This window comes from Accipiter gentilis, chromosome 16 (genome assembly GCF_929443795.1).
Source record: "Accipiter gentilis chromosome 16, bAccGen1.1, whole genome shotgun sequence".
Taxonomy (NCBI): Eukaryota; Metazoa; Chordata; class Aves; order Accipitriformes; family Accipitridae; genus Astur; species Astur gentilis.
In genome coordinates, this window is record NC_064895.1 from 30878938 (window position 1) to 30903023 (window position 24086).

At 66.2% G+C, this 24086-nt stretch overlaps 2 protein-coding genes across 5 annotated transcripts; both read right to left on the bottom strand.

Annotated features, from left to right (window-relative positions):
- Window positions 1-651: 651 nt before the first annotated feature.
- On the bottom strand, window positions 652-9486 carry MPV17 (mitochondrial inner membrane protein MPV17). 3 transcript variants are annotated; one of them, XM_049818612.1, is made up of 7 exons: window positions 9340-9486; window positions 4991-5106; window positions 4081-4173; window positions 3260-3355; window positions 1189-1221; window positions 926-978; window positions 652-848 (listed from the first exon to the last, which is right to left on the bottom strand). In XM_049818612.1, exons 1-7 carry the CDS (start codon window positions 9410-9412, stop codon window positions 779-781), a joined length of 534 nt encoding a protein of 177 aa, XP_049674569.1. In that variant the 5' UTR covers window positions 9413-9486; the 3' UTR covers window positions 652-778. The 3 variants fall into 3 exon arrangements, with proteins under 3 accessions (XP_049674569.1, XP_049674567.1, XP_049674568.1); XM_049818610.1 differs by lacking the exon at window positions 9340-9486 and having other exon boundaries at window positions 4991-8697; XM_049818611.1 differs by lacking the exon at window positions 9340-9486 and adding an exon at window positions 1799-2010 and having other exon boundaries at window positions 3260-5107.
- Window positions 8818-24051, bottom strand: CAD (carbamoyl-phosphate synthetase 2, aspartate transcarbamylase, and dihydroorotase). 2 transcript variants are annotated; one of them, XM_049818608.1, is made up of 45 exons: window positions 23875-24051; window positions 23445-23584; window positions 22176-22305; window positions 21796-21938; window positions 21531-21672; window positions 20817-20988; window positions 20552-20737; window positions 20368-20480; window positions 20096-20241; window positions 19868-19999; window positions 19375-19608; window positions 19047-19268; window positions 18492-18680; window positions 18171-18295; window positions 17935-18068; window positions 17743-17855; window positions 17380-17630; window positions 17062-17308; window positions 16848-16946; window positions 16522-16746; window positions 16255-16437; window positions 15929-16147; window positions 15661-15828; window positions 15393-15575; window positions 15208-15312; window positions 14880-15128; window positions 14567-14648; window positions 14226-14392; window positions 13930-14094; window positions 13716-13847; window positions 13416-13617; window positions 13139-13329; window positions 12930-13070; window positions 12722-12817; window positions 12488-12632; window positions 12307-12354; window positions 11765-11809; window positions 11513-11667; window positions 11311-11385; window positions 10989-11201; window positions 10617-10742; window positions 10307-10462; window positions 10131-10232; window positions 9904-9998; window positions 8818-9593 (listed from the first exon to the last, which is right to left on the bottom strand). In XM_049818608.1, exons 1-45 carry the CDS (start codon window positions 23957-23959, stop codon window positions 9491-9493), a joined length of 6774 nt encoding a protein of 2257 aa, XP_049674565.1. In that variant the 5' UTR covers window positions 23960-24051; the 3' UTR covers window positions 8818-9490. The 2 variants fall into 2 exon arrangements, with proteins under 2 accessions (XP_049674565.1, XP_049674566.1); XM_049818609.1 differs by lacking the exon at window positions 12307-12354.
- Window positions 24052-24086: the final 35 nt, after the last annotated feature.

The following is a 24086-nucleotide window of genomic DNA, read 5'->3' on the forward strand; positions in this document are numbered from 1 at the left end:
GGGATAGCAGCACTGGATCCCCACCCCAGCAAGGGGACAGGAGGGCTGCCAGAAGCTCTGCAAGCATAGGAATGATCCATCTGAAACTGCTTCTGCACAGGCCCTGGTGCAGGACGGAGGGCCACAAGCTTGAGTGTCATGAGAATCAAGAGTGAAAAATGCTGTTTATTGGGTGTTCCAACTGTCCGCAGCAGAGCTACAGCAAACCCCATTTTCAGGGGGAGCACACCAGGCCTGCGGCAGCAGGTGCTGCAAGCATGGGGCAGGCAGCCTGGGATGGGGCAGCCCCTCAGCAGCACTGACCCGAGCTCTGAGCAGGGCAGCGCCCAACCCATGGCACTGCCAGCCCTAGGCCTGCACTGGCACCAGCCCAGCACCACTCCCGCTTCTCGCCCCCCCCTGGATCTGCCACCAGGGAAGGACAGAGCAATGCCTTGGGCAGGAACACCCCGGCTGTGGGGCCAGGGGCTGGCAGAAGAGTGAGCATGGACGGAGAAGCGTGTTGAGGGGCAGAGCTGCTGGACACAGAACTGCCGCAGGCACTGGCTCATCTCGGGGTGGACACAGCCCCATCTTCTCCTTTGTGTCCCTGGAACAGTGAGGGCTGTAGCTGCAGGCGATGGGGTCTGCCGAGGAGAGAGCAGGATGGCTGCTGCCTGCGCCCTGCATATCCCAGCCCCATCCACAGCCACGGGCACCTGTTCCAAGGGCTTTGGAGATGGGGCAGACTCAGGCAGCACACAGGCAGGGGAGGCAGGGAGGGGACACAGCTTCCACCTCACATCCGATTTGCTTTCCAGGAGAGGTAGCAGTTCCAGACGATGGCAACACACTGGACGACAGCCAGCCTGGGGACAGACGGGACCAGGGTCCACAGCTGCAGGCTCCAGGAGCCCAGGAGCTGGGGCCATGGCCGCGTTACTACCTGTGGTGCAGGGGCACGAAGTAGAAGTTTGCGATTTGCACTGGTGGCCAGATCTGGGCAGAGAAGGAGATGGTGAAGGGGGCCCTGCTGGCACTCCTTCCCCGTGCCCACCTCTGCCTAGGCATTCAGGGCGTCCAACCGGCAGCCCCCGAGGTGGGGGACAGGGGTGCAGAGGAGCCCAGCCCGGCCACCGCAGTCGGGGGCACAGCCAGCACGGCACCGGCACCAGGACAGGGAGGGGCGCAGACCCCACCAGCACTTACGCAGTAGTTGGTCAGCAGGGCGTCCATGTAGTCCTGGGAGAGAAGGGAGGCCGTGAGCACACAGTGCAGCACCGCTGCCACCCAGCCGCCCCGGGTGCCCAGCCCTGCCACACAGCTACCCATGGCCCTGGCAGGGGCAGCTGTTTACACAGCCCCAGGGAGGCCCCAGCATTGGCAGGAGCGGTGCAGGAGCATCTCCAAAGAGATGCCTGTGACCCGAGGTAGAGGCAGGCTGGGCTGCAGGCAGGAGCTGGGAGCATGCAGAGTGTCGCTGTCCCCTGCCACAATTCCCCGACTCCACACCCGCTCCAGCTGGGCACAGGGCCACTGCAGTCCCTGCCTGCACCCTTCCCAGAGCTGTGCCCATGTGGGGCAAGTGCGGGGTGGCAGGGAGAGGACTGCCACGACTGCTCCATCCCCACCAAGAGCCCTTCCTGCCACCAGCGTGGCTGCCAGTGAGCTAGGGTGCCAGCAGCAGACTCAGGCAGAGCAGGCAAGGCAGGGGCAGTCAGCTCCTCTCCCTGGCGCAGGCTGCGAGCTCCTGTCTGGCCCTGCGTCCCCCAAGCCTCCTCCCAGGCACCGTGGGGCAGGGATGGAGAGGGGCACAGACCTGGGGCAGCCTCCCCAGAAGCCTGACTTGCTGCCTTGTCCTCATGCTGCACCTGCGGCTGTGCCGCAGCCCTGGCCCACGGTAGCAGGACAAGTCCCTCATCCAGCCTGGCCGTGACTCAGCCAGGAGCCTGGCCTCCTCCCGGTGCTGGCTGGCAGCCCACGACGTGGAGAGTGGGCACAGGGGTGATGGATGCTCTGCTGACGCTTCCTCTGCGTGGGGAGAGACGGATGTGCCGCAAGCCAGGGGTGAAGGTGGCTACAAGCCGCCACTGCCTGGCCCCCAGCCCAGCTCCCTCCCAGGGCAAGGCACCAGCCAGGAGCCAGGAATCACCCACAATCATGCCCAGGCCTGGGTGAGTTCCCTTGGGGAAGGCAAGGCAAGATACATGGCATGACCTTGTCAAGATGCAGCTGAGACAGATGGGAGCCCCATGCCAAGGGCCAGCCTACATGTGCCTCTGAGGTGTCTCAAAACACCTCACACCCTGGTTGCTGCTGCTCTCAGAAAGCCAGGAGAAAGAACAGGTAACTTAGTCCTCCCCAGGATTTGCTCCCTGCGCTCCAGGGCAGGACAGGTCTCTGCTGGCACATACTCACAGCCTGGTGGGCAGCTGGCTGGTGCCTGGTGGGGCGGGTGCACCCATGCAGAGGAATCGGCTCTGGGCAATGGCACCCTAGGCAGAGCTCACAGCCCGGGGGCAGATGGCCCGGCTGGGCTGGGGCCCTTCACACACAGCTCTGGCAGCCATTGGTGTGCAAGTGCTGGTGCTGCGCATCCCCCAGGCAGCCAGGTGACCACCCCCGGTGCACCTCATCTGTGGCAGGTGGCCACCTGCTCCCCAGTGACTCACCCTCTGGACACGCTGACTCAGCTTTCGTGCTGGTTCCCAGCAATTGCTGCTAATAGGAGCCATCTCGGTAATGGCTTTGGAGATGCAGCCAGGAGAGGGGCCAGATGGCGCACAGGCAGCCTGATGGCACCAGGCACCCAGCTGCCCCACCTCAGGTGGGACCCCAGAGAACTGTGCCACGGGGAGCAGCCCTGACACCAGCACCCAGAGGACCGGCAGCACCAGGCATCTGATGCCCCCAGTGCCCTGGCACACAGCGTTGAGCCCAGCAGGACCGTCCCTGTGCACCCCCAGGCCCTGGCCAGGCAGAGAGCTGCTCCATGCCCTGCAGCAGTGGGGTGGACGCCTCCCCACCCTGACCGTGGGGCACCTGCAGAGCCAGCTCTGTGCTTGGGGTCCCGGGGGAGCTACAGGAGCTGCAGGCCAGGCTAAGGACTAGAGAGTCATGGCAGAGCTGGGGGCATGCAGTCGGTGCTGGAAGGGGGCTGCGTGGGGACACAGGCATGACCACAAACAGGAGTAGCCAGCAGTGCTGGTGCACTAGCAGGGGCTGCCAAGGTGCCCTGGCTGCTGACAGCTCCATGCCGTCCTGGGGAAGCAGCACGTACCTGCTGGATCTTGGACCAGTTCTCCTCCACTGACAGACCGTTCATTGCCCCCGTGATAGCGAGGAAGCAGCCAAGGAAACATGGCGCAAAGGCCCCCTGCAAGAGAGGAGTCGGGGCCCAATGCTGGGGAGCCTATGTTGCCGGGAGCTGGGCCTGCAGAATGGGGCGAGGGGAATGCATGGCGAAGCGCAGGGGTGCAGGCCCAGCTTGCCTGATGCCCTGGGGCTACTCCCCAGCACAGAGCCATACTGAGGGACGGGCACCACCATCGAGCCTCTAGAAGGGTCCAAGAGCAGCCCAAGGATGGCTCCTCTGCAATCCTGTCTGCCCCAGTCCTCCACCGTGTCGGGTCTGGCCCTGGCCTCAGGAGGAGGGCAGGAGCCAGGGCAGCACTGGGGTCTCTGTCCTCAGGAACCACCCTCCACAGTGGTGCACAGCACTTGCCAGCCTCCCGTGCTCTGCTTCAGAGAAGGGAGACAGCAGCTCTCAACAGCCTTAGGAGAGCTGCAGCAGGGGTAAAGCATGGATCCTCACAGATCCCCACGGATCGCCTGAGCACAGCCAGCTGGGCTGGTGAGCACTGCAGAGACGCTCTGGGCTGCAGGGCTGAGCTGAGCTGCCTGATGCCCCAGGGGCTGTGTGCTGCAGCCCAGCGACTCCATGGAGCAGGTCCTGGGCACCATCCCCTGCTCAGCACCCACTGCCCCGAGCTGGGGCTCTGGGAGTGGGATGGAAACCTGCCCACAGACACATGACTGCACCTACCACCCTGTCCTGCTGTACCAGTCCCGTGCGGGCACCCTCATTCCCGTGGCACTGACCTGGTCCAGGACCATCTTCTTCACGGCCACGACTTTTGTGGTCCCCAGGATGAGCTGATCCAGGATCTTGTACCAGCCGCCCACGACAGGGCCCTGCAGGTGCCAGCTGGTGAGGGGCAGCATCCCACTCTCCCAGGCCATGGGGTGTCAGGGCTGGTGGGTCTCCAGACCTGCTTACAGGGCTCTGCCCTGGCCCTGGAACACAGGGACCAGGGCCTGTCCTGCCTCCCCTCCCCGGGAGCCCTGCACTGCTGTGCCCAGCCCCCCCACCCCTGCTAGAGCCCTCCGCCAGGCAACACCAGCACCAGGATGGCGCAGCTAGGGGCCTGCTCCAGCGGGGCAGCTGCAGGGCTTCACACCTGACACACCAGGGAGGTCTCCATGGCAGGCGGATGGCGGCCGTGCCAGCACTGCCCAGGGCCCTCCCTGCCCGAGCCCCCAGTGCAGGGAACTAGGCCCAACACAGGCCTGCTGAAGCACAGGAGCTGATGGGTCAGGATCCAGCCTTGCCACGCACAGCAGAGCAAAGCACATTTGCATCCTTGGGTGCGGAATCACCTTCCTGCCAATGAAACCTCCCCAAGGGCTGGCACTGGCAGCAGGGACAGGCACGGGTGCCCCGGCTGTGTGGACAGAAGCTGCCATCCCCATCCTGCCTTGCAGCGCAGCTGAGGGTGCCCACAGCTGCAGCCGGGCACAGGGACAGGGTGCTCCTCCTCGAGGGGACCCAGCTCTGCCTGTGGCTGCTGGAGGTGGAACTGGGACAGCCTAGCTGACACCCAGCCACCATAGCCTCACTCTGCTGAAACGGACCTGTTTTTTTGTTTTTTTTTCTCTCTGTCCCACCCCACGACACATGTGCTGTGAGGACAGGGCAGGGCCCGGGTGCTCACCGTGCGCTGGCACTCACCACAAAGCAGAAGCCAATTGCCATCATCTTCAGGGTCCGGGGGCCGTGGTGCCCACGCAGACCCCGCCGCTCCACCAGCTGCTGCGCAATCACATCGCCAGCTCCCATGAGAGCCCCTGCGACCAGCACAGCCTGCTCAGGCGGCTGCTGCACGCTGGGGAAGGGTGAGAGCCCCTGACAGCTGGATCCTGCCCAAGAGCTGCCTCTGCCTGCGTCCCCGCTGCCCCTGGGAAGGCCTGAGCCTGCACTGGCCCCGTAGGGTCCGTCCTGGTGTGCAGCTCCCTCACCACCCTGCGCCAAGCCTGCCCGCACCCGCCCCGCAGCACAGGCCCTCCTGCAGCAGCCAAGCACCTCGGGATGACGCAGCATCTATGGCCGAAACAATGCCTGGCTGCGCTGTCTCCCCGCACCCCTGACACTGAGCTGATCTGTTACTTGGGGCCTGTGGTGCCCAGGACTTTTGGGGCAGAGCCCACCTGGCTGCTGCCTACACTGCCAGCCACCTGCGCTCCCTGCCACAGCCTCTCCTGAGCCCAGGCCTTACGCTCCCCAAAACCGCTCCCTGAGCACCGTACAAACTCTGCTGATTACGATCCCCTTCCTTGGAAAGCCACTCTCTGCCTGTGCCACCACCAGCAGCCAGGACAGGCAGGTGAGACTTGCCGGGTGCCAGGGCTGGCCCCGGCTCCTTGCCACTGCCTGGCCGCTGGCATGACTCCTTGTCTTGTTTCCATATCAATGTGAAGGACCTTCTGCTGTGCACGTCCCCCACAGGGTGCCGCTCAGCTGGGCCTTTGGCAGCTCCCGCTCCATCCTACACTCTTGACCTCTTCGACGCAACTCGGCTGGCCCAGCACTCCTTCCCCTGGCCTTTATGGGCTCCCTGCTTATTCTCCCTGCTCCTCCCAGGACGGTTCCCAGGCAGGTTTCCAGCCCCACTGCAATTCTGCTCTGCTCTTGGAAACCCTGAATCTAGCAAGCTGTCATCCTGGGGAGTGGCAGCCCCAGCATCCCCCCTCCTCCTGGCAGCCCTGCCCGGAGGGTCTCCATGAGCGATTTCCCGTGGACAAGGAGTAGCAGAGCCTTAGGTACGTCCACAGCAGCACCCGTCCCCCACTCCCTCCCAGGGCCATTGGTCTCTCTGCAACAGCCCCCAGCAGTGCTGTGGGGAGCAGGTCCCAGCCAAAGGGCCACAGACCCCAGGCTGCGGCAGGGGTGCACGCCTGCTGCCTCCCTGGTGCCTGCAGCTGGATTGTGCCTTCCTGCAGGCACCATCCTCAGCCCACATGCACAAGGGGAGAGGCACGGGGGGCCCAGCTCCCTAGCCCCTCGCCCCAGCCACGTGAACCAGGGCTGCAGCTGGCTCCATCTCCCACCCCAGACTAATGCAGCCCGCTTCCCACAGGCAACCTTCCCACTAGGCACAGGCAGGCTCCCTCTGCATGGCACTCATTGAGAAACCGCAGCCAGCAGCACCAGTGTTACTCATTTAGTGCCGAAGACTCTGGGCGCAGTGCCCAGTGGTGATGAAGCAACACCAGCGCTGCCGGGGGGACAGGCCTATCTGTGCACCCCTGCCTGGGTCCAGGAGCACAGCCGGATCGATCCCCTTGCAATGACTTCACTTGCCCAGGCTGGCACCAGTGCCGCTCACCACCCACACCGCGCCTGCCCAGGGTGATACCAGCACGGTCCTGCTGCAGCTCCTGCGTGGGGCTGGAGCCCCCAGCTGCACCCCACACCACAAACACAGGAACCGGGCCCCGGCTGACCCCACAGCTCTGACGGGCCCTGCTGCCGCCGTTGCGTCCTGCCCAGACTGGGAAGAGACGAGGGACACAGCAGCACCATGCCCACACAGGAGCACTGGACACAGCCGGTAAGAAGGGCGAGGGCACCCCAGCTTGCGGCCCCACAAGCTGCAGGGAGGCAATTTCTCACCTGCTTGGTGCAGAGCGGTGCCATGGTCAGGCAGGAGGCAGCAGGTGGCACAGGGCCGCTGGCCAGGTTGAGGCTGGGAGCCGGGGGGGTGCCTGGCTGATCCCACAGGCTGCTGTTCCCATGGCCAGAGGACTTTGAAACGGGCCCAAGCCTAAGTAGGCCACACTGTCTACATCCCCCACGGACCTTGCCGGCTGGCAGCTGGAGGCTGCACTGCCACCACAGGAGCACAGGGCTGCTCTCTGCAGGCAGGGACAGCAAGGTCACTGCCGTGGGCACGTGCTGCTGCCTGCTGTGCCCAGGCCCTGCTGGCATCCTGGCCCAGGGCCTGGGATGCAGGAGGCAAAGCCCTGCCCGACCCCACAGCTCTCGCCACCAGGCGGGACAGGGATTCGGCAGGCGAGTGTGGCTGGACACACCAGGCACAGCCAACTGCCAGAAAACCTCCCTGGCCTGGCCCCAGCTGGCAGCTCTGCTCTGCCTGGGGAAATGGCAGCACCGGGGGAACGGCAGCACCAGTGGGTCTGCGAGCAGCAAGCAAAAGCAGGGCTGGAATCTGCCCAGCCCTCCTATGGCTACCTAGCACAGGGCACAGGGCCCAGGAGAGCCTGCCTCCTCTGCACGGACAACAGCATGGCCAGCAGTGAGAGACTGAGCCCTGCCTTGGACAGAGGAATTACTTGCTGAAGGTACAAGAGGAAAGCTTGGCCTCCAGCAGCGCTGCCGCTGGGGAACAGCCATGTTCCAACTATCACGGCCTCGCACACAGGCAGGGAGACATCCAGGCCCGAAGGCAGAGCCTCTTCTCAGCCACAGGAGCCACATCCAGCACTCGGCCACTCAGAGTGGCTGTGCTGGGCGGCTGTGTACCCCCATGGGCACAGCCCAGTGTTCGCTAGTCCTGCCAGGACCCCGGGGAACTGGGGAGCTGTACCTCAGCATGGCAGGGCTAGCTCTGACATGAAGAAGCAAGAGGTAGAGCTGGAGCCCAGAGCCAGCCTGGGGCTGCGGGTTGCACCAAGCCTCCCACAGCAGTGGGCAGGGGCTGCTGGGCAGGGTGAGGCCAGGAGCTGGTCCTGGCCTCCACCTTGGCTTCACTCCAGGAACCAGGACAGGAATGCGCAGCCCAGCAATGCACAATGCAGCAGGTGCCAGGCAACAGACTCCGTCAAATCAGATAAAAATACCAGTGAAAACAGTGAGGTGGCCTGGCAGGACCCCAGCAGCCTGGCAGGCAGGGCAATGTGCCGTCATCCCCGTGGGCAACAGGGAGGAGGGCCAGCGGCTGCACGCCAGGCTGAGCCCCCTCACCCCAACGCCAGCTCCTCGGCACAGCAGGACGCCCCTAGACCCCACAGTTGTGCTTTTCCAGCATGCTGGGCTGGTTACTTGCGAGCAGCACAGCAAGTAGGGGAGCAGTGGCAGCAGGGAAGGCCACAAGCAGGAGCTGCAGCGAGGAGTACACCAGGACCCTGCTCTTGGCCAGCCCATGCCATGCACACCCCTGCATGGCTCTGTGCACATGCAGCACAGGCAGGATGGGCTTTCCTGCCAACCAGCCTCAGCCCTGCAGGGATGGGGTGGGCAGCTGGGTGGCAGAGCTGGCTGTTGCTCAGGTCTGGAGGCCCTGGGCCAGCGCAGGCAGAAGCACCCCTGCCCGCAGCAGCTGCCCACACAGGGAGACCGACCTCAGGGCATGCAGAGTCACCTGCCAGCGCTGGGGCAGATTTATGGCACCTCCCAGCCCTGCAAACAGCAAGGCTGTTAGGGAGATTAAATCACCCCATGCAGGGCCCCAGGAACCTTTTGGGAGCAGGGGCTGGCCCCAGGCAGGACCTCTGCACCCGAATGAAGTGAAGGCCTTCGCCCCCGAGCACTGGCAGTCCACCTGGGGGAGGCTTGGCCCCATGCTGCGCTGGCTGCAGCCCACTGAACCCCCCAGTGCCACGTCCAAGCATCCATCCCTGCTCAGGGGGGAGGAGGGCACCCAAAGCAGCCTCCCCCCCGGGTTTTGGGGCAAGTCCTGGAGCTGTGGGAGGTTGCTCCAGGGCCGCACCTCTTTAGAGCCTCCCATTACCCCTCCGGCTCCAGCACAGCCCCGCCGACACAGATCTCCTGAGCCTAGAGTGGGCCCAAGCCCTCCACCCAGTGGGACGCTCGGGGGGCCCTGCTCCCCGCTGAGCCTGGGAGAACGGCAGCAACTCCTCCCCCCTAAAGACAGAACCCCGAGGCACCGGGAAACCGCCCCACCCCCCACCCCCGCTTGTGGGGCTCCTGCCTTGCTTCCCACGGGGGGTGACAATGGGGCCCCATGTTACCGCGGTAAGGGGCTGCGCCCCGGGGGCGGGGGCACAGAGGGTGCCCAGCTGGAGGGGGGGGCCGGGGCCCGCCCCGGCCGCGGCCCTTACCGGCGGTGAGCGCCTGTGCAGCCCCGGGAGACCGCGCCAGCAGCCGCCGGCAGCCCCTCCACAGCCCCGCCATGGCCCGCCCGGCGGCGCGGCGCGATGACGGCGCGGCACGATGACGCCCGGGCGCGGCAGAGTGACGCGGTTTATTGGCTCAGTAGCGGCCCAGGACGGTGGCCAGCAGCGCCATGCGCATGTACATCCCGTTCTCCGCCTGCCGGAAGTATGCGGCGCGCGGGTCCGAGTCCACCTCCACGCTGCGGAAGTGACGTCAGCCGGGGAGCCCTGACACCCCCACCCCCGCGAGCCCAGCAGGGACGCCCAGCACAGACATCCCGCCCCCCCCCGTGGGGCAAAGACCCCCAGCCCCCACCCCACCGTGGGGCACAGACCGCCCTCCCCAGGGAATGATAGATGCCCCCCTCCGTGGGGAATGAGGGACCCCTGCCCCTGAACCCCACCCAGCACACTGCAGCCCCCCCAGCACCCTGAGACACCCCACACACACCCCCTCCGGTCCCCTCCCCAACCCTGCAGCCCCCCCCAATCCCACCCCCCCATCCCCACCTGATCTCGTTGACACGGGGCAGGGGGTGCATCACCACCATCTTCTCCTTGGCCCGGGTCATGATGTGGGGCGTGAGGATGAACTGCCCGAAGCACTGCGGGGGGGGGGCGGGGGGTAACAGAGCCCTGAGCTCCAGGCAGGGCAGCTCTTACCCTGCGGGGGCAGGAGGCTGCTGCCCCCACACTAGGGCAAGACCCGGAGTCCCCTCCCGCCACCCCCTACTCACAGCCTCATACTCCTCGGCCAGGCGGAAGCGCTCCTTCTGGATGCGGGTCATGTAGAGCACGTCAGTGTCCGGCAGTGCCTCCTCAATGCTCCCAAACTCCTCCTGGGTAGACAACATCAGCGGGGCCAGGGGGGACAACGACGGGGGACCCTGGCCGCCTCACCCTGCCTGCTCACCTGCTTGATGCCCTTGGAGGCCACAAAGCTGGTGATGTCGGGGGGCATGCGGAGGCCGGGTGGGGTCACGTAGCGCAGGTTGACGCGGTACTGGGTGAGGAGCCGGGCCAGGGAGTGCACTGTGCGCCCGTGCTTCAGGTCGCCCACCATGGTGATCTGGGGAGAGCAGTCAGCCTGACACTGTGCTGTGGGACCCCAACAGCCCCCCCGGCCCCAGACAAGGCCATTCATCCCCAGAGCACCGTGGTAGGGGTGGCTGTGGCCCGCCCCCCCCCCCCCCCCCCCCCCCCCCGAGCCCCCAGCGCCTTACCGTCATGCCGTTGACGGTACCCAGCTCCTCACGGATGGTGAAGATGTCCAGCAGCGCCTGCGTGGGGTGCTCCCCCACCCCATCCCCGGCGTTGATCACGGGCTTGCGACAGTGCTTGGCAGCCAGCTAGGTGCACAGGCAGGGCTGAGCACAGGCAGGACCACAGCCCCCACCAGCCCCCCCCCGGGGGCAGGACCTGGCTCCTGCTCCTGACAACTGCCCAGCCTGCCCTGCTGGGGAACACGGCCCTGCCCCATAGCACGGGTCATCATCCCTGCCATCGCAGCAGCAACCCCCGACACTTTCAGGGTGGGATGCAGCCACCCCCCAGCCCCACAACAGGCAGGAGACGGCCCCACCAACCCCTCTCACCTCAACGGCACCGGGCTGGGGGTGACGCAGCACCAGCACATCGGCGTAGCAGCACATGGTCTGCACGGAGTCGGCCAGTGACTCGCCCTTCTGCACTGACGAGGTGGCCTCCGAGAAGGACAGGACAGAGCCACCCAACCGGCTCATGGCTGCCGCAAAGGAGCTGCTAGTCCGCGTGCTCGCCTCGTAGAACATGGATGCCATCACCTTGCCCTGCAGAGGCCACACTGTCACCTTGGGGAGCCCAGGGGCACTCATGCCTGGCACAGGGCTTCCATGGTCTCACGCAGGGTGCCAGGCAGCTGCCCCATGTCCAGCTCACCTTGAGGATGTCCAGGCTCCGCTCCTTCTGCACCAGCATGCGCAGGGTGTGTGCCACATTGAACAGATGCGACATCTGCGGGCAGAGGCGGCTCAGCTGGGGCATGTACGGCACCAAGACTTGGCTGATGCGCACAAGTCACCACAACCCCTGTAACCATCTGGGTGCCCACAGCCCCAGCACCCACTGCCAGCCCAGGCACCTGCTCCTTGGAGAAGTGCTGGACAGAGAGGACATGCTGGCCGACGAGGGGGTGCAGCAGCGGGGAGGTCTGGAAGTGGGGTGCGCCCTGGGGGGATGCCTGGCGTGGAAGAGGGCCCAGCTGGTAGAAGTAGCTGTCCTGGATCACAGCTGGATCTGCAGCACCAAGAGCAGCCAGCCAGTCAGCCCGCAGGAGTGGTGCCGCGTAACCCAGCCCACCCGCCGGGGGCCCCTGGACCCCTGTAGCACTCACCTGCTTCCACCGCCTTCCTGGTGGCCTTTTCACGGATGTCCTCAGCTGGGGTGGGAGAGGGGAGCAGTGGCGTTAGAGGGTGCAGGCAGCTACGGCACCCTGGGCCTCGCTCTCCCAGGGTACCGCCGGTGTGGCACAGCCCTCCCGGCATTTGGCGGCACCAGGCAAAAGCACCGCAGGGCCCAACACCAGGGCCATAGCCACCCAGAGACGGGGTGGGCCAAGCCCCAGCGCGGTGTTGTGCCCCTCTCCCCACGTGCCCCACAAAACCCGATCGGACGCAACCCAAATCACACTGGCAGGCGAGGGGTCCCCGAGGTGCCGCGCAGGCTGGGGCAGGAGGGGGGCAGGCAGGCACAGCCATGCCTTGTCCCATGGTGCCCGGCCCCATCACACGGTGCAGAAAGGGGCCCGTGCCGGGGCAGTGCGGGCAGCCCGAGGCCAGCGTGGCACCTGGGGGAGGGGATGCACTCATCGGCTGCGGTTAGTGCCATTAGTACGGCCGCGTCTCATTGTCTGAGTGAGTCCCCCCCTGACATTACCAGTGCCTCGGGTGCCCGGGCGGTGCACAGCTCCCAGCCTCCGGAACGCTGAACAGGACACAAGGGCCGGTGTCAGCGGGGCCGCCCAGCCACGGCCCCAGACCCGGCCCTGGGGCAGCACGCTTGCTGCCCTGCCACCCGCCCACCGCGCTCCACCACGCCACACCACCCGCCCCCCTACCTGGCAGCCCAGGGTCGGAGGCCCGGTGGATGCGGGGCGGGAGGTGGAAGCGTCCCTCGCCCACGGGGCCGGCCCGGCGGGGGCTGGAGGCTCGGCCGCGCAGCGTCTCGCCAGCTGCCACGACGTGCCGGGGCCGCTCAGGGGTCTGCAATGACAGACTGATCTGAAGCCAGGGCAGGGCAGGGCAGGGCAGGGCAAGGACTCCCACCCCGCCAGCCCCATGCACCCCGGTACCTTCGTGCTCTCCTTGGCAGGGGCTGTGTGTGGTGCCAGCACAGCTCCTGAGGGCCATTTCTTCACATCCTGCCCATAGCCAGGCGGCACCAGCACCTGCAGCCATGGGGGCGATGGCGTCAGTGCTGGGGGACCCCAGTGCTGGGAGGGGACCCCAGTGCTGGGAGGGGACCCCTAGATACAGGGGGAAGGGTACCCGGGGCCTTACCTGCCCATCAATGTAGGCGACCTCCCCACGCAGGACCACTCTCCGCACCGTCCCCTTCACCTTCATGCCCTCAAAGGGCGTCCAGCGGGCCTTGGAGAAGGCCGTGCGGCTGGGGATGATCCACTCATGCTCCAGGTCCACCTGCCAGGACAGCGGGTCAGAGGCAACAAGGCTGGGGCCAGATCTGGGCTGGGTGGGCAGGGACCTACCTCCACGTAGGTGTCCTCCTGCGCTGGCAGCCCGAAGATCTTGCGGGGATTCTCGTAGAGGCGCTGGACGATGTCCTCCACGGTGAGCCGCCCCTCCGAGACGGCCGTCAGCAGCAGTGGCAGCATTGTCTCCAGGCCGGGGTAGCCGGGGGGCGGCTCCTGCCCCTGCTTCTCCTCCAGCGTGTGGGGGGCTGCAGGACAGGGCTGGTTACTGTGGGACCCGCTGCTGCCCCCAGCCCATGCTTCTAGCCCACAGCTACCATCCCCCAGGGCTCACCATGGTCTGTGGCGAAGCAGTCGATGGTGTCCATGTTCTCCCAGAGTGCCTCCACATCCTGGCGGGTGCCCAGCGCTGGCCGCACGGCTGCTCGGCCCTCCCCAAGGCGCCCCAGGTCATCCCGGCACAAGAAAAGGTGGTGTGGGGCTACCTCGCATGTCACCAGGATCCCTTTCTGCTTGGCTGCCTTGATGAGGACAATCTGGAGGAGCCGCAGTGAGGGGGGCCCCCAAACAGCCCTGCGCCCCATTGCTGGGGCCCACAGTCCCCCCCCCCACGTCCCTGTGCCCTGCTGCTCACCTCCTCCCTGCGGGCCACGTGGCAGATGTGCACGGGACGCTGGTACAGCTGGGCCACCATCAGGACAGCGGCCACTGTCTGCCGCTCCGCATGCGCCACGACAGGCAGGTGCCGCGGCCACTGCTCGAAGTGCTGGGGCAGGTACGGGGGTGTTGGGCACTGGCGCCAGGAGCCGGCTCCAGCCCCATGTCAGCCCCTGCCCGCAGCGGCTCACCTCCATCCACAGCGACACGTCGTCCATCCGCAGGCTGGAGAAGGTGTCGTTCAGGTACATCTTAAGCCCGGCAGCCGCCCCAGCCAAGGGGCCCAGCGAGCTGGCATTCTCCGAGGAAGCCCCCAGGAAAAGGGCGAAGTCACAGCGGGCCCCAGCCTCAGCCAGCTGCAGGGGTGAGAGGCGGTGGGGGCCAGACCGGGGCCAGCCCTCCCGTGAACTCCAGGCACACCGCAGCTGGCACTGCAGTGCCCAGGGGGGGAATGTGACTGTGGGACTGGGCAGTGGCAGCCCCTCACCTTCTGCGCCAGGGCAAAGGAGGTGGCGTCAGTGACGGCAGGGTTGGTGTTGGGCATGGCGCACACCATGGTGACACCCCCAGCCAGGGCGGCTGCCGTGCCTGATGCAAAGTCCTCCTTGTGAGTGCTGCCCGGCTCACGGAGGTGGACATGGACATCGATCAGGCCTGGGGAGCGGGGCAGTGTCAGCACAGGCAGCCCCTGGCCACGGGGAACACTGGACACCTTGGCAGCGCAGGGAAATGTCTCCTTTCCCCGCAGCGCCCTCGGATGTGACCAGCTTGGCCTCCGGCACTGCCTCAGCTCTGTGTTGCAACCTGGGAGGCCCCAGCACTCCCTACCTGGCAGACGGATGAGTTTCTGGGATGTCATGCAGTCCACGTGCATCTTCAGTGGGGGGGCTGCCCCAATCTGGCCCAGTGCCTGCAGAGACAGCAGCCATGAAGCAGGACCCATTTGCAGGGGCACGTGGGGCCAGGGTTCAGGAATGGGGCCAGGATGAGGATGTCTGCCTGAGTGGCACCCCAAAAACGACCCTCCCACAACAATGCCCATGTACGGCACCCACTCCACAGTATCCACAACAGGCTTTCCTACCCCAGCCCCTGCTTTGCTCCCTTCACCTGCACCCACATCCCACGCATGCCAGCCCACCTCCACAAAGAGCTTAGTGCATTTGATGTCGATGATGAGTGGCACAGAGTAGTCGACGGCCAGGCGCCGGGTGCGGTACCCCTTGGTGACAAAGGAGGAGAGCCGGCGGCCCCCCGAGTTGCGCATTGAGAGGTTGATGACCATCTCAAAGTGGTTCTCAGCCAGGTAGTCCAGGATGCTCCGCTGGGTCTCCCGGGCACCGGCCTCGCTGCCATCCGCCTCCTCGAAGTGCCAGTCCACAGCCATCACCTGCCAGCAGTGACACCCATCAGGGCCCCATGCCTCCCCCAAGGGTGCCCCCAGCCCCTGCTGGACCCCTGGCCCCAACCTTGATGCCATGCTCAGTGTAGAAGTCAGCGGTGCCGAGGCTGGCATACAGCTTGTAGCCAAGGCTCTCCAGGGTCCGCACCGTGGGCAGCAGCTCACTCTTGTTCTGCAACGACCCCAGGGACAGTCAGAGGGTGGAGGGAGGGGCCTGGTCCCTGCCCCAGCCCCTGCCCCGGCCCCACACACCTTGTAGCTGCCGATGGTCAGCAGAATGTTCTTCTTGGGGATCTTGAAGCCAGTGCTGAGCATGGCCTTCAGGTAAGCCTCACAGCGGTTCTCCCCAAAGCAGGCCACCTCGCCTGTGCTGGTCATCTCCACACCCAGAACCACATCAGCGCCCGCCAGGCGTGAGAAGGAGAACTGGGGCACCTGGGGGCAGGGCTGGTCTCAAAGGCTGACGAGCCACGCACCCCAGCCCAGCCATGTGCCCCAGCCCAGCCCCTGCAGCCCCCACCTTGACACCAACGATGCCCGTGCCTGTCATTAGACCCACAGGCTCCACATCCTCTCCCATGATCACTTGGCTAGCCAGAGCCACCAGGTCGACCCCCAGGGTCTTGGAGACAAAGGGAAAGGAGCGGGAGACCCGGACGTTGCACTCGATCACCTTCAGCTGGTCATCCTGGGGAAGAGGGGACAGCATGAGGCTCGTGTTGGCCTGAACGGTATCCTCCCAGATGGCACCATGCCAGCTGGTGCAGCCCCCCCCCCGGCTAAGGTACCTTGGCAATGAGCTGTAGGTTGAAGGGCCCTGTGACCTGCAGCTCCTGCCCGACGGCATGGACAATGGCCTTGATGCGCTCCAGTGTCTTAGGGGTGATGTCCTGGGGTGGCGTCACCAGTGTGGCATCACCCGAGTGCACCCCGGCGTTCTCCACGTGCTCCGAGATGGCGATGGCCACCACCACACCATCGCAGGCCACCGCATCAACATCGATCTCCTGTGAGCAGGAATACAGTCACAGCCCAGCACCAGCACCAAGGCAGGGGACGAGGCTCTTGTGGGGAGCAGGGGTGCCCAGGGGCTGGACCAGCTTCCTGGATGGACCTTGGCCTCCTGGATGAACTTGGAGATGACGACGGGCTGCTCCTTGGACACGGCCACAGCATTGTTCAGGAACTTCTCCAGATCACTATCCGAGTAGGCCACGTTCATGGCAGCACCGCTCAGCACGTAGGAGGGGCGCACGACACAGGGGTACCCCACCTTGCAGCAGAAGTGCTTGGCCGACTGGGGGAGAGATGGCACCCTCAGAGGACTTGCCGAGGGCTGGTCCCCCCCAGGGCAGCCCCATCACCCTCATTAGCCCCCCACCTCCATGTCAGAGAGCTCCTTCCAGAGGGGCTGGCTGATGCCAATGGAGTCAAGCAGGCGGGAGAACTTGAAGCGGTTCTCGGCTGAGTCGATAGCCTCCGGGGAGGTGCCCAGGATGCGGCATTGCTGCCGGTGCAGGGCCATGGCGATGTTGTTGGGCAGCTGCCCACCCATGGACAGGATCACACCCTCAGGATTCTCCAGCTCGTAGATGTCCATCACCACCTGCGGCATTGTGTGGGGCAGGGGGATGGCTGGGACAGGGGCCACGGCAGCCCTCACCCTGCCTCAGCCCCACAGTGGGCAAGGTCCCCAGTCCCACTCACCTCAAAGGAGATCTCATCGAAGTAGAGGCGGTCGCACATATCATAGTCAGTGCTCACTGTCTCGGGGTTGTAGTTCACCATGATCGTCTTGAAGCCCATCTGCCAGGGGAGTGGGATGAGGTGAGGCCAAGAGGCTCCCACTCCTCTCCAGCTCCATCCTCTGACCAGGGATGCCTGACCGACCAACCCTCCAGGGTGCCAGGGTCTAGCCAACCTTGCGGAGCTCCTGGATGCAGCCAACAGCGCACCAGTCGAACTCAACACTGCTGCCAATGCGGTAGACGCCGGAGCCGATAACCATGACATGGGGCTCGCGGAAGGCCAGGTCGTGCTCGGTGCCATTGTAGGTCAGGTACAGGTAGTTGGTTTGGGCCGGCCACTCCGCTGCCACAGTGTCAATCTGCTTCACCACCGGCAGGATCTTCAGGTCACGCCGCATTTTCCGCACGGCCAGCTCGGTGCTGTGAGGGGCAGGGTGAGCGCCAGGATGCAGGCCAAGGCACAGAGCAGGGCCGCCCCCTCCCCACATTACCTGAGCACGGCCAGGGCCACCTGCTTGTCAGAGAAGCCAAGCTGCTTGGCCCGCTTGAGCACAGCAGGTGGCATGGTGCTCTGCTCCTCACGGTAGGACTCCAGCAGCACTGCATGGTCTGTGATGTTCTTCATCTTGTGCAGGAACCAGCGGTCAATCTTGGTCAGCTTGTAGAGCCGCTCGATGGAGTAGCCATCCCGCAGCGCGGCTGCCAGCACAAAGATCCGCTTGTCTGTCGGCGTCTCCAGCTCCTGCCGGGCCAGGGGGTTGAGTGGGGCCAGGTGGGGGGTAGACAGCTGCCTCCTCCCCAGGACTGCGCTCTGCCCCAAACCCTCCCATGCCTTCCCAAGCCCCGGAGCTCACCACATCTGAGGCCAGCTTCACAGTGTGGTCAAAGCCCACACAATTCTCGTCCACCATCCTCAGCGCCTTCTGGAAAGCCTCCTCAAAGTTCCTCCCAATGGCCATGACCTCTCCTGCGGATGGGACCATGAGCGGCCAGACACCGTGCCTGCCATGCTGCCCACCTGTGCTGCCCGCCCGCCCCGCGCTCACCCACGCTCTTCATGGAGCTGCCAATCTTGGTGCTGACGCGCAGGAACTTGCTGAGGTCCCAGCGTGGAATCTTCACCACGCAGTAGTCCAGGCTGGGCTCAAAGTTGGCCGTGGTGGAGTTGGTGACAGAGTTCCTGGGGAGAGGACAGGGCGTCAGTGGCCAGGGCTGTCCCAAAGTGGGGGGTGTGAAGCTGGCTGGGGCAGCACCCCGTCCCGCACTGCAGCAGTGCTGTTACCTGAGGAGGGGCAGGGGGATGCCCAGGGCCAGCTTGGCAGCCACATAGGCCAGGGGGTAGCCAGTGGCCTTGCTGGCCAGGGCCGAGCTGCGGGAGAGCCGGGCGTTCACCTCAATGATGTAGTACTGCAGGCAGCAGGCGGGCAGGGTTAGTGGGGTGGCACGGGACGTGGCCCCCATGGCACGAGGCCAGGTGCCAACCATGCGGCTCCCTGGGGCCTGGTGCTCGGCTGGCACCAGAGGGCTGCTAGCATGTGGAGGGAACAAATAGCAGTGGGGGCCAAACATGAGGGCAGCTAGGCTGGGGAAGGGCAGCGCTCACCTGCTCCGACTCGGGGTTCAGGGCAAACTGGATGTTGCACTCGCCCACAATGCCCAGGTGCTGCACCACCTTCACAGCCGTGCGCCGCAGCATGAAGTACTCGGTGTCGTTAAGGGTCTGGCTGGGTGCCACCACGATGGACTCGCCCGTGTGGATCCCCAGTGGGTCCAGGTTCTCCATGTTGCATACCTGGCAGCAGGGGGGGTCACCGCAGTCTGCCGGGCTCCCGACCACCCCACACACTGCCTGCGCATGATTCTGGCCGCTGCTGCCCCAGGCGGGTCCCCCCTGTCTCCCACCACCTCCTCCATTGCCCTGGGGACCGATGGGGGCTTCCCTGCACAGCCAGGGCTTGAACACAAGCCCCCAGGACACCCCATGTGTTGCAGCCCCCGCCCAGCACAGGGCGTCAAGGGGCACAGCTCCTGGTGGCACACAGCAACCATGCCAGCACCACAGGAGAGGCTGGGGAGCCCTCCCTGGGGACAGGGTCCAGCAGGAGCCCCTGACCCCATGCCCCCCCAGCAGGCCTGGGGGACCTCCCCCATCCCGTACCGTAACACAGTTGTTGTAAGCGTCCCGCACCACCTCATACTCGATCTCCTTCCAGCCCTTCAGGGACTTGTCCACCAGGACCTGGGAGGTGTGGGTGAAGGCCTGGCTCACCAGTGCCACCAGTTCCTCCCGGTTGTTGGCAAAGCCAGAGCCCAGACCCCCGAGGGCATAGGCAGAGCGCACCAGCACTGGGTACCCCAGTGACTCTGCTGCTGCCTGCGCCTGTGGAGAGCAACAGGGTCATGATGGGAGCAGGGAGGACAGCACCCTGCCCGGGAGCTGCCCCCCCTGTCCTGCCCCACAACCACCCCCCATCCCACTCCTGGACCTGCTCCAGGGAGGCAGCGGCCTCGCTGGGTGCCACGTGCTCCCCGATCTCCTCCATCTTCTCCACAAAGACCTTGCGATCCTCTGTCATCTCGATGGAAGCGACAGGGGTGCCCAGCACCCGCACGTGGTACCGCTCCAGCACGCCTGCCTTGGTGAGCTCCACGCCGCAGTTGAGGGCCGTCTGCCCCCCGAAGGTCAGCAGCACCCCATCGGGGCGCTCATTCCGGATCACCTGGGGGGCACGGGGCAGTGGGGCAGGGACCCACGGCGGCCCCGCAGAATGCACCCTTGCCCTCCAGCTGCCACCGTGCCTGTGCTGCCCCCCCAGTACCCCTCCATCATCCCCCAGCACCCCATGTATCAGCCCCTCCACCACCCCAGTTCCCCAGGCAGCCCCCCAGGCACCCTCTTACCCTCCAGACAGCCCCCAGCCCTCCCAGCCCTGTGCCTCCAAAACCACCCCCTCCCAGCTGGCACCCCAGAGCGCTCACCTGGGTGACATACTCCAGGGTGATGGGGAGGAAATAGACCTTGTCTGCCAGCCCCTTGGAGGTCTGCACTGTGGCGATGTTGGGGTTGATCAGCACTGTCTGGATGTTCTCCTCCTTCAGTGCTTTGATGGCCTTACAGGGAGCAGAGGGATCATGGCAGACGGCCCTGGGTCCCCACCCCCCGCAGGGACCCCCACTGCCCGCCACGTCCCAGGGGTGGGCTCTCACCTGTGAGCCCGAGTAGTCAAACTCGCCTGCCTGCCCGATGGAGAGGCCACCGGAGCCCAGGATCAGCACCTTGCGGGGCCGGGCTGCATCCTGACCCCCCACTGGCACCTCGTCATAGCTCAGCCAGTCCCGCAGACGCTCCCGCACTGGTGGAGGGATGGAACACTCTGGAACCAGGGCCACATGCACCCCTGTGCACAGCCCTGGCCCCACAGCCCCACACATGGTCCCAGTCCCACAGCCCCATCTGCCCCTTCCTGCCCCGCACCCACCCGTCCGGGCACTGCCGTCTCCGCTCCACAGGTCCCGCACCACCTCCATGAAGACGTCGAAGAGCCCCTCCAGGTCCGTGGGGCCAGCACGGTGCTCAGGGTGAAACTGGACGCTGTGGAGGGGGTCAGGCAGGGCACGGCCCTGTGCCCCCCTGGCCCCCCCTAGCCACAGCCCCACACCCACCTGAAAAAGGGCTTGTGCTCATGGACAAGGCCCTCATTGGAGCCATCGTTGGCGTTGGTGAAGAGCGGGGCCCAGCCAGGTGGCAGGCTGCCCGCCTCCACTGCAAAGCCATGGTTCTGTGCTGTGATGAAGCAGCGTCGTGTGTCCTCATGCAGGCACGGCTGGTTGTGCCCACGGTTCCCATACCTGGGGCAGCAGGATGGGCGTCAGGCAGCCCCAGGCAGCCGGGACCCTGCAGTGACCCAGACCCCATACCCCCACTCACTTCATCTTGTACGTGCGGGCACCGAGGGCCAGGGAGAGCAGCTGGTGCCCCAGGCAGATCCCAAAGATGGGTTTGGGCTGGGGTGCGTCCAGCACCCGTCGCAGGTTGGACACTGTCTGCTGGCAGAGCTGCGGGTCCCCGGGGCCATTGCTGATGAACAGCCCATCAAAGTCTGTGTCAAGGCAGCAGCGGGGTCAGAGCGGGGCCTCCCAGCCCCCAAAAGTCACAGTGGGGCCCCCCGGTCTCCGCAAGGCCCCCCCAGGGGCACAGCAGGGCCCCCCAGCTACCAGCAGTGAGGAACCCTGAGCCCACAGGCCCCCCCCGACACCCCAGCAGGGTCACACTGAGGTGATCTGACCCCATAACACCCATTCCGGTGGCAGCAAGGCCCCCCAGTCCCACAGCCCACCCCATAGCCCCCCATGCAGTGTCACATTAGGGCACCCTGACACCACAGTCCAGAGCCCCCCCATCCCAATCACAGCAAGGCACCCTGAGCCCATGCTCCCCCCATCCCTGTAGTGTCACACTAAGGGCCCCGAGCCCCATTGCATCCAGGAAGGATGACATCATGGCTCCCCGACCTCATGGCACAGAGCAGGACACGGTTCCCCACTTCCCCCAGCACCAGCCAAGGAGATGGCCCCTACTCCAGACCCCATCTCCCCACCCCTCGGCAGGGCCCTGGGATGTCCCCAGCTGCTGCCACCCCACCTGCAGTGTCCAGTGGATGGTCCCAGGGTACCACGGTGACAGCTGCCCCCCGCTCGCACAGGCACCGCACCTGGTTGTACTTGAGGCCGCAGTCAACTGCTGTGATGCGCAGTGACCCACCGGGGTTGAACACGCAGGGTGTCTGCGGGAGGGGTGAGCGTGGATTGCCCTGGCCCCCCCCCCGCCTAGGGCCAGCGCTCCACAGCAAGGAATTCTGCAGCGCCAGCTGCCCCCCTGCCATCCCCACCCATGCCCCCAACCCCACCTTCAGCGACACCTCCTGTACCAGGTGCCGCTTGTTGGGGTCTTCAAAGGCAAGGCTCTTCTCAGGGGTCCCATCTGGCACCAGCTTCCCCAGCAGCGTCCCCTTCTCACGGATCTTCTTCGTTAGGGCCCGAGTATCCACCCCTGCGGATAGCCATGAGACATGACCCCACAGCCCTGTTCCACCCTGAGCAGGACCCTGTGCCCCAGCAACATTATCACCCCCAACCGCCAACACCGGGTCAACCCCCTGGGTGTGAATCCCAATACAGAGGTAGGTCTAGTCCAGAACATACTGCCCCTCGGCCCCAGCCCCCATCTGCCACACAGCCACACCCAGCTCCCAGCCCACACCCAACCCCATGGTCTCCCCAGTCCCACCTTCCAGCCCGGGGATGTTCTGCTCCTTCAGCCACTGGTCGAGGGAGCGGGACGCACTCCAGTGGCTGGGGGTCTCTGAGCACTCGCCCACCACCAGCGCAGCCACGTGGATCTTGCTGGACTCGAACCACTGGGGAGGCGGGGGGAGAGCATGGCCAGGCATGGGGTCACCAGCCCAGGAGAAGACCTGTGTGCCCCTCAAGTGCCTGGCCCGGTCATCCCTACAGGGCACGGTAGGGCAGCTACAGCCCAGGGCTAGGGGAGCCCCATGGGACAAGGACCCCATCCCTGGCCCACAGGGCACAGGACCAGCTCCCACTGCCACCCCACACGGGACGTCAGGCTGTCACTGCCTCCACCTCACCACACCCCACCCCCAGATCTGTGAGGTTGAGGCTTGGTCCAGGTGAGCCCCCGGCCCTGGGAGCCCCAGGATGGGGTGCCCAGGCCCCCAGGGCTTCTGGACCGCAGCCCCCTGCCCAGGGGCCAGCACAGCCCATGCTGCAGGACCCCTCAAGCTCAGCACGGCCGCAAGACAAACCGGCACACGGGAAAGCACCGCTCCCTGTAGCCACAGGCTCACTGGGGAGCCCCAAACACGCCAGTGTGTCCTGTCGCATGGGACTGGGGCTCTGGTTCCCAGGGGCAGGGCCTGCAGGGGCCACAGCCAGGACCCACACGCCCCCAGCCCAGAGAGGGCTGCTGACAGCAAGTGCAGGGCCGAGGGCTCCTGGCCTGCCAACCTGGGACAGTGCTGGGCGGGACAGACCCCCAAGGGTCAGCATGGGGAGGCCCGACAGCACTGCCGCAGCGGGGCCTGGACTCTGCCCTGGAGGCAGGGGTGGCCCTGGGACAGGCAACATGGAGGCTACAGGGCTGGGAGGGGTCTGGGGCCTTGAGCAGGCAGCTGGGACCCCCGTCCTGCAACAGAGCCCCAGCGAGGTCAGACACGTGGCTCTGCTCCCCGTGCGCTGCGAGGACACCCCAATTGCACTGCGCAGGGGTCTCCACCCCCACCCTGCCCAGCCCCGGTCCCCTCCTGGCAGCACGGCAGTCTGGAACACCCTGGGCCCCGCTGCTGGCTCTGGGCCCTGCGGCACTGGGGTCAAACCTCCACCCGCTGCCACGTGCCGCCACGGTGACGGGCACTCCCCCGCCCTGGCACCCTGCACCGTCCCACCCTGCCACGCACCGGGCAGCTGCCTCGGGCAGTTCCACCCGCTGCAGGAACATGCTGCCCCACGCACCGCTGCCTGGCCCCCCTCTCACCCTGCTGAGGCCGAAGGGGTCGGTCTCGTCCCGGGGGACCCCGTAGTTTCCGACGAGCGGGTAAGTGAGCACCAGGATCTGCGCCTTGTAGGAGGGGTCGGTGAGGGCCTCGGGGTAGCCCACCATGCCGGTCTGGAAGACTGCGAGCGCAGGGAGAGGGGCTGGGGACGGCTGGGACGGAACGTCCCGGCCGCCCCGCGTCCCGCCGGCGGAGGCATCCGAGCCCCGGACGAGGCCGAAACCCCCCCGCCGCCAGCGCCACGAGTCAGCCCCCGCTCCTGTCCCACGGCAGGGCGCCGAGCGGGGGGGGGGGGTGTCCCCGTACCGGGCCCCTCCCCTGCTGGCGACGCTCGCCGGGCTCGGGCCGCCCCCCGACATCCGCTGCCGTCCCGGACCTGGTCCCGGTCCGGCCCCGCTCGGCCGCACTCACCGACTTCACCGGCGGCGGCGGCCCCGGCGGCCCCGAAGGGGCGGCCGCGCAGTACCGACCCGTCCTGCAGCACCAGGCATCCCATGGCGGCTCCACGTGCGCTCCGGCGGCTCCGCGGCGGCTACCGAGCGAGGCGCATGCAGCGCAGCGGCGGCGGCGGCGGCGGGAGGATCCGGGGCGGGGCCGGGCCGGGCCAGCCCCCGCGGCGGGGC

Bases quoted from the DNA above. Each gene is read 5' to 3' on its own strand.
- MPV17 (XM_049818610.1), bottom strand. From the start codon at position 5,359: ATGCTGCGTCATCCCGAGGTGCTTGGCTGCTGCAGGAGGGCCTGTGCT. The intron at 4,174-4,990 runs GTGAGTGCCAGC...TGGCACCTGCAG, and splicing joins CAATTGGCTTCTGCTTTGTG to GGCCCTGTCGTGGGCGGCTG. The intron at 979-1,188 runs GTAAGTGCTGGT...TTCTCTGCCCAG, and splicing joins CCCTGCTGACCAACTACTGC to ATCTGGCCACCAGTGCAAAT.
- CAD (XM_049818608.1), bottom strand. From the start codon at position 23,959: ATGGGATGCCTGGTGCTGCAGGACGGGTCGGTACTGCGCGGCCGCCCC. The intron at 22,306-23,444 runs GTGAGAGGGGGG...CCGCCTCCCCAG, and splicing joins ACCCCTTCGGCCTCAGCAGG to TGGTTCGAGTCCAGCAAGAT. The intron at 16,947-17,061 runs GTTGGCTAGACC...CTCCCCTGGCAG, and splicing joins GCATCCAGGAGCTCCGCAAG to ATGGGCTTCAAGACGATCAT.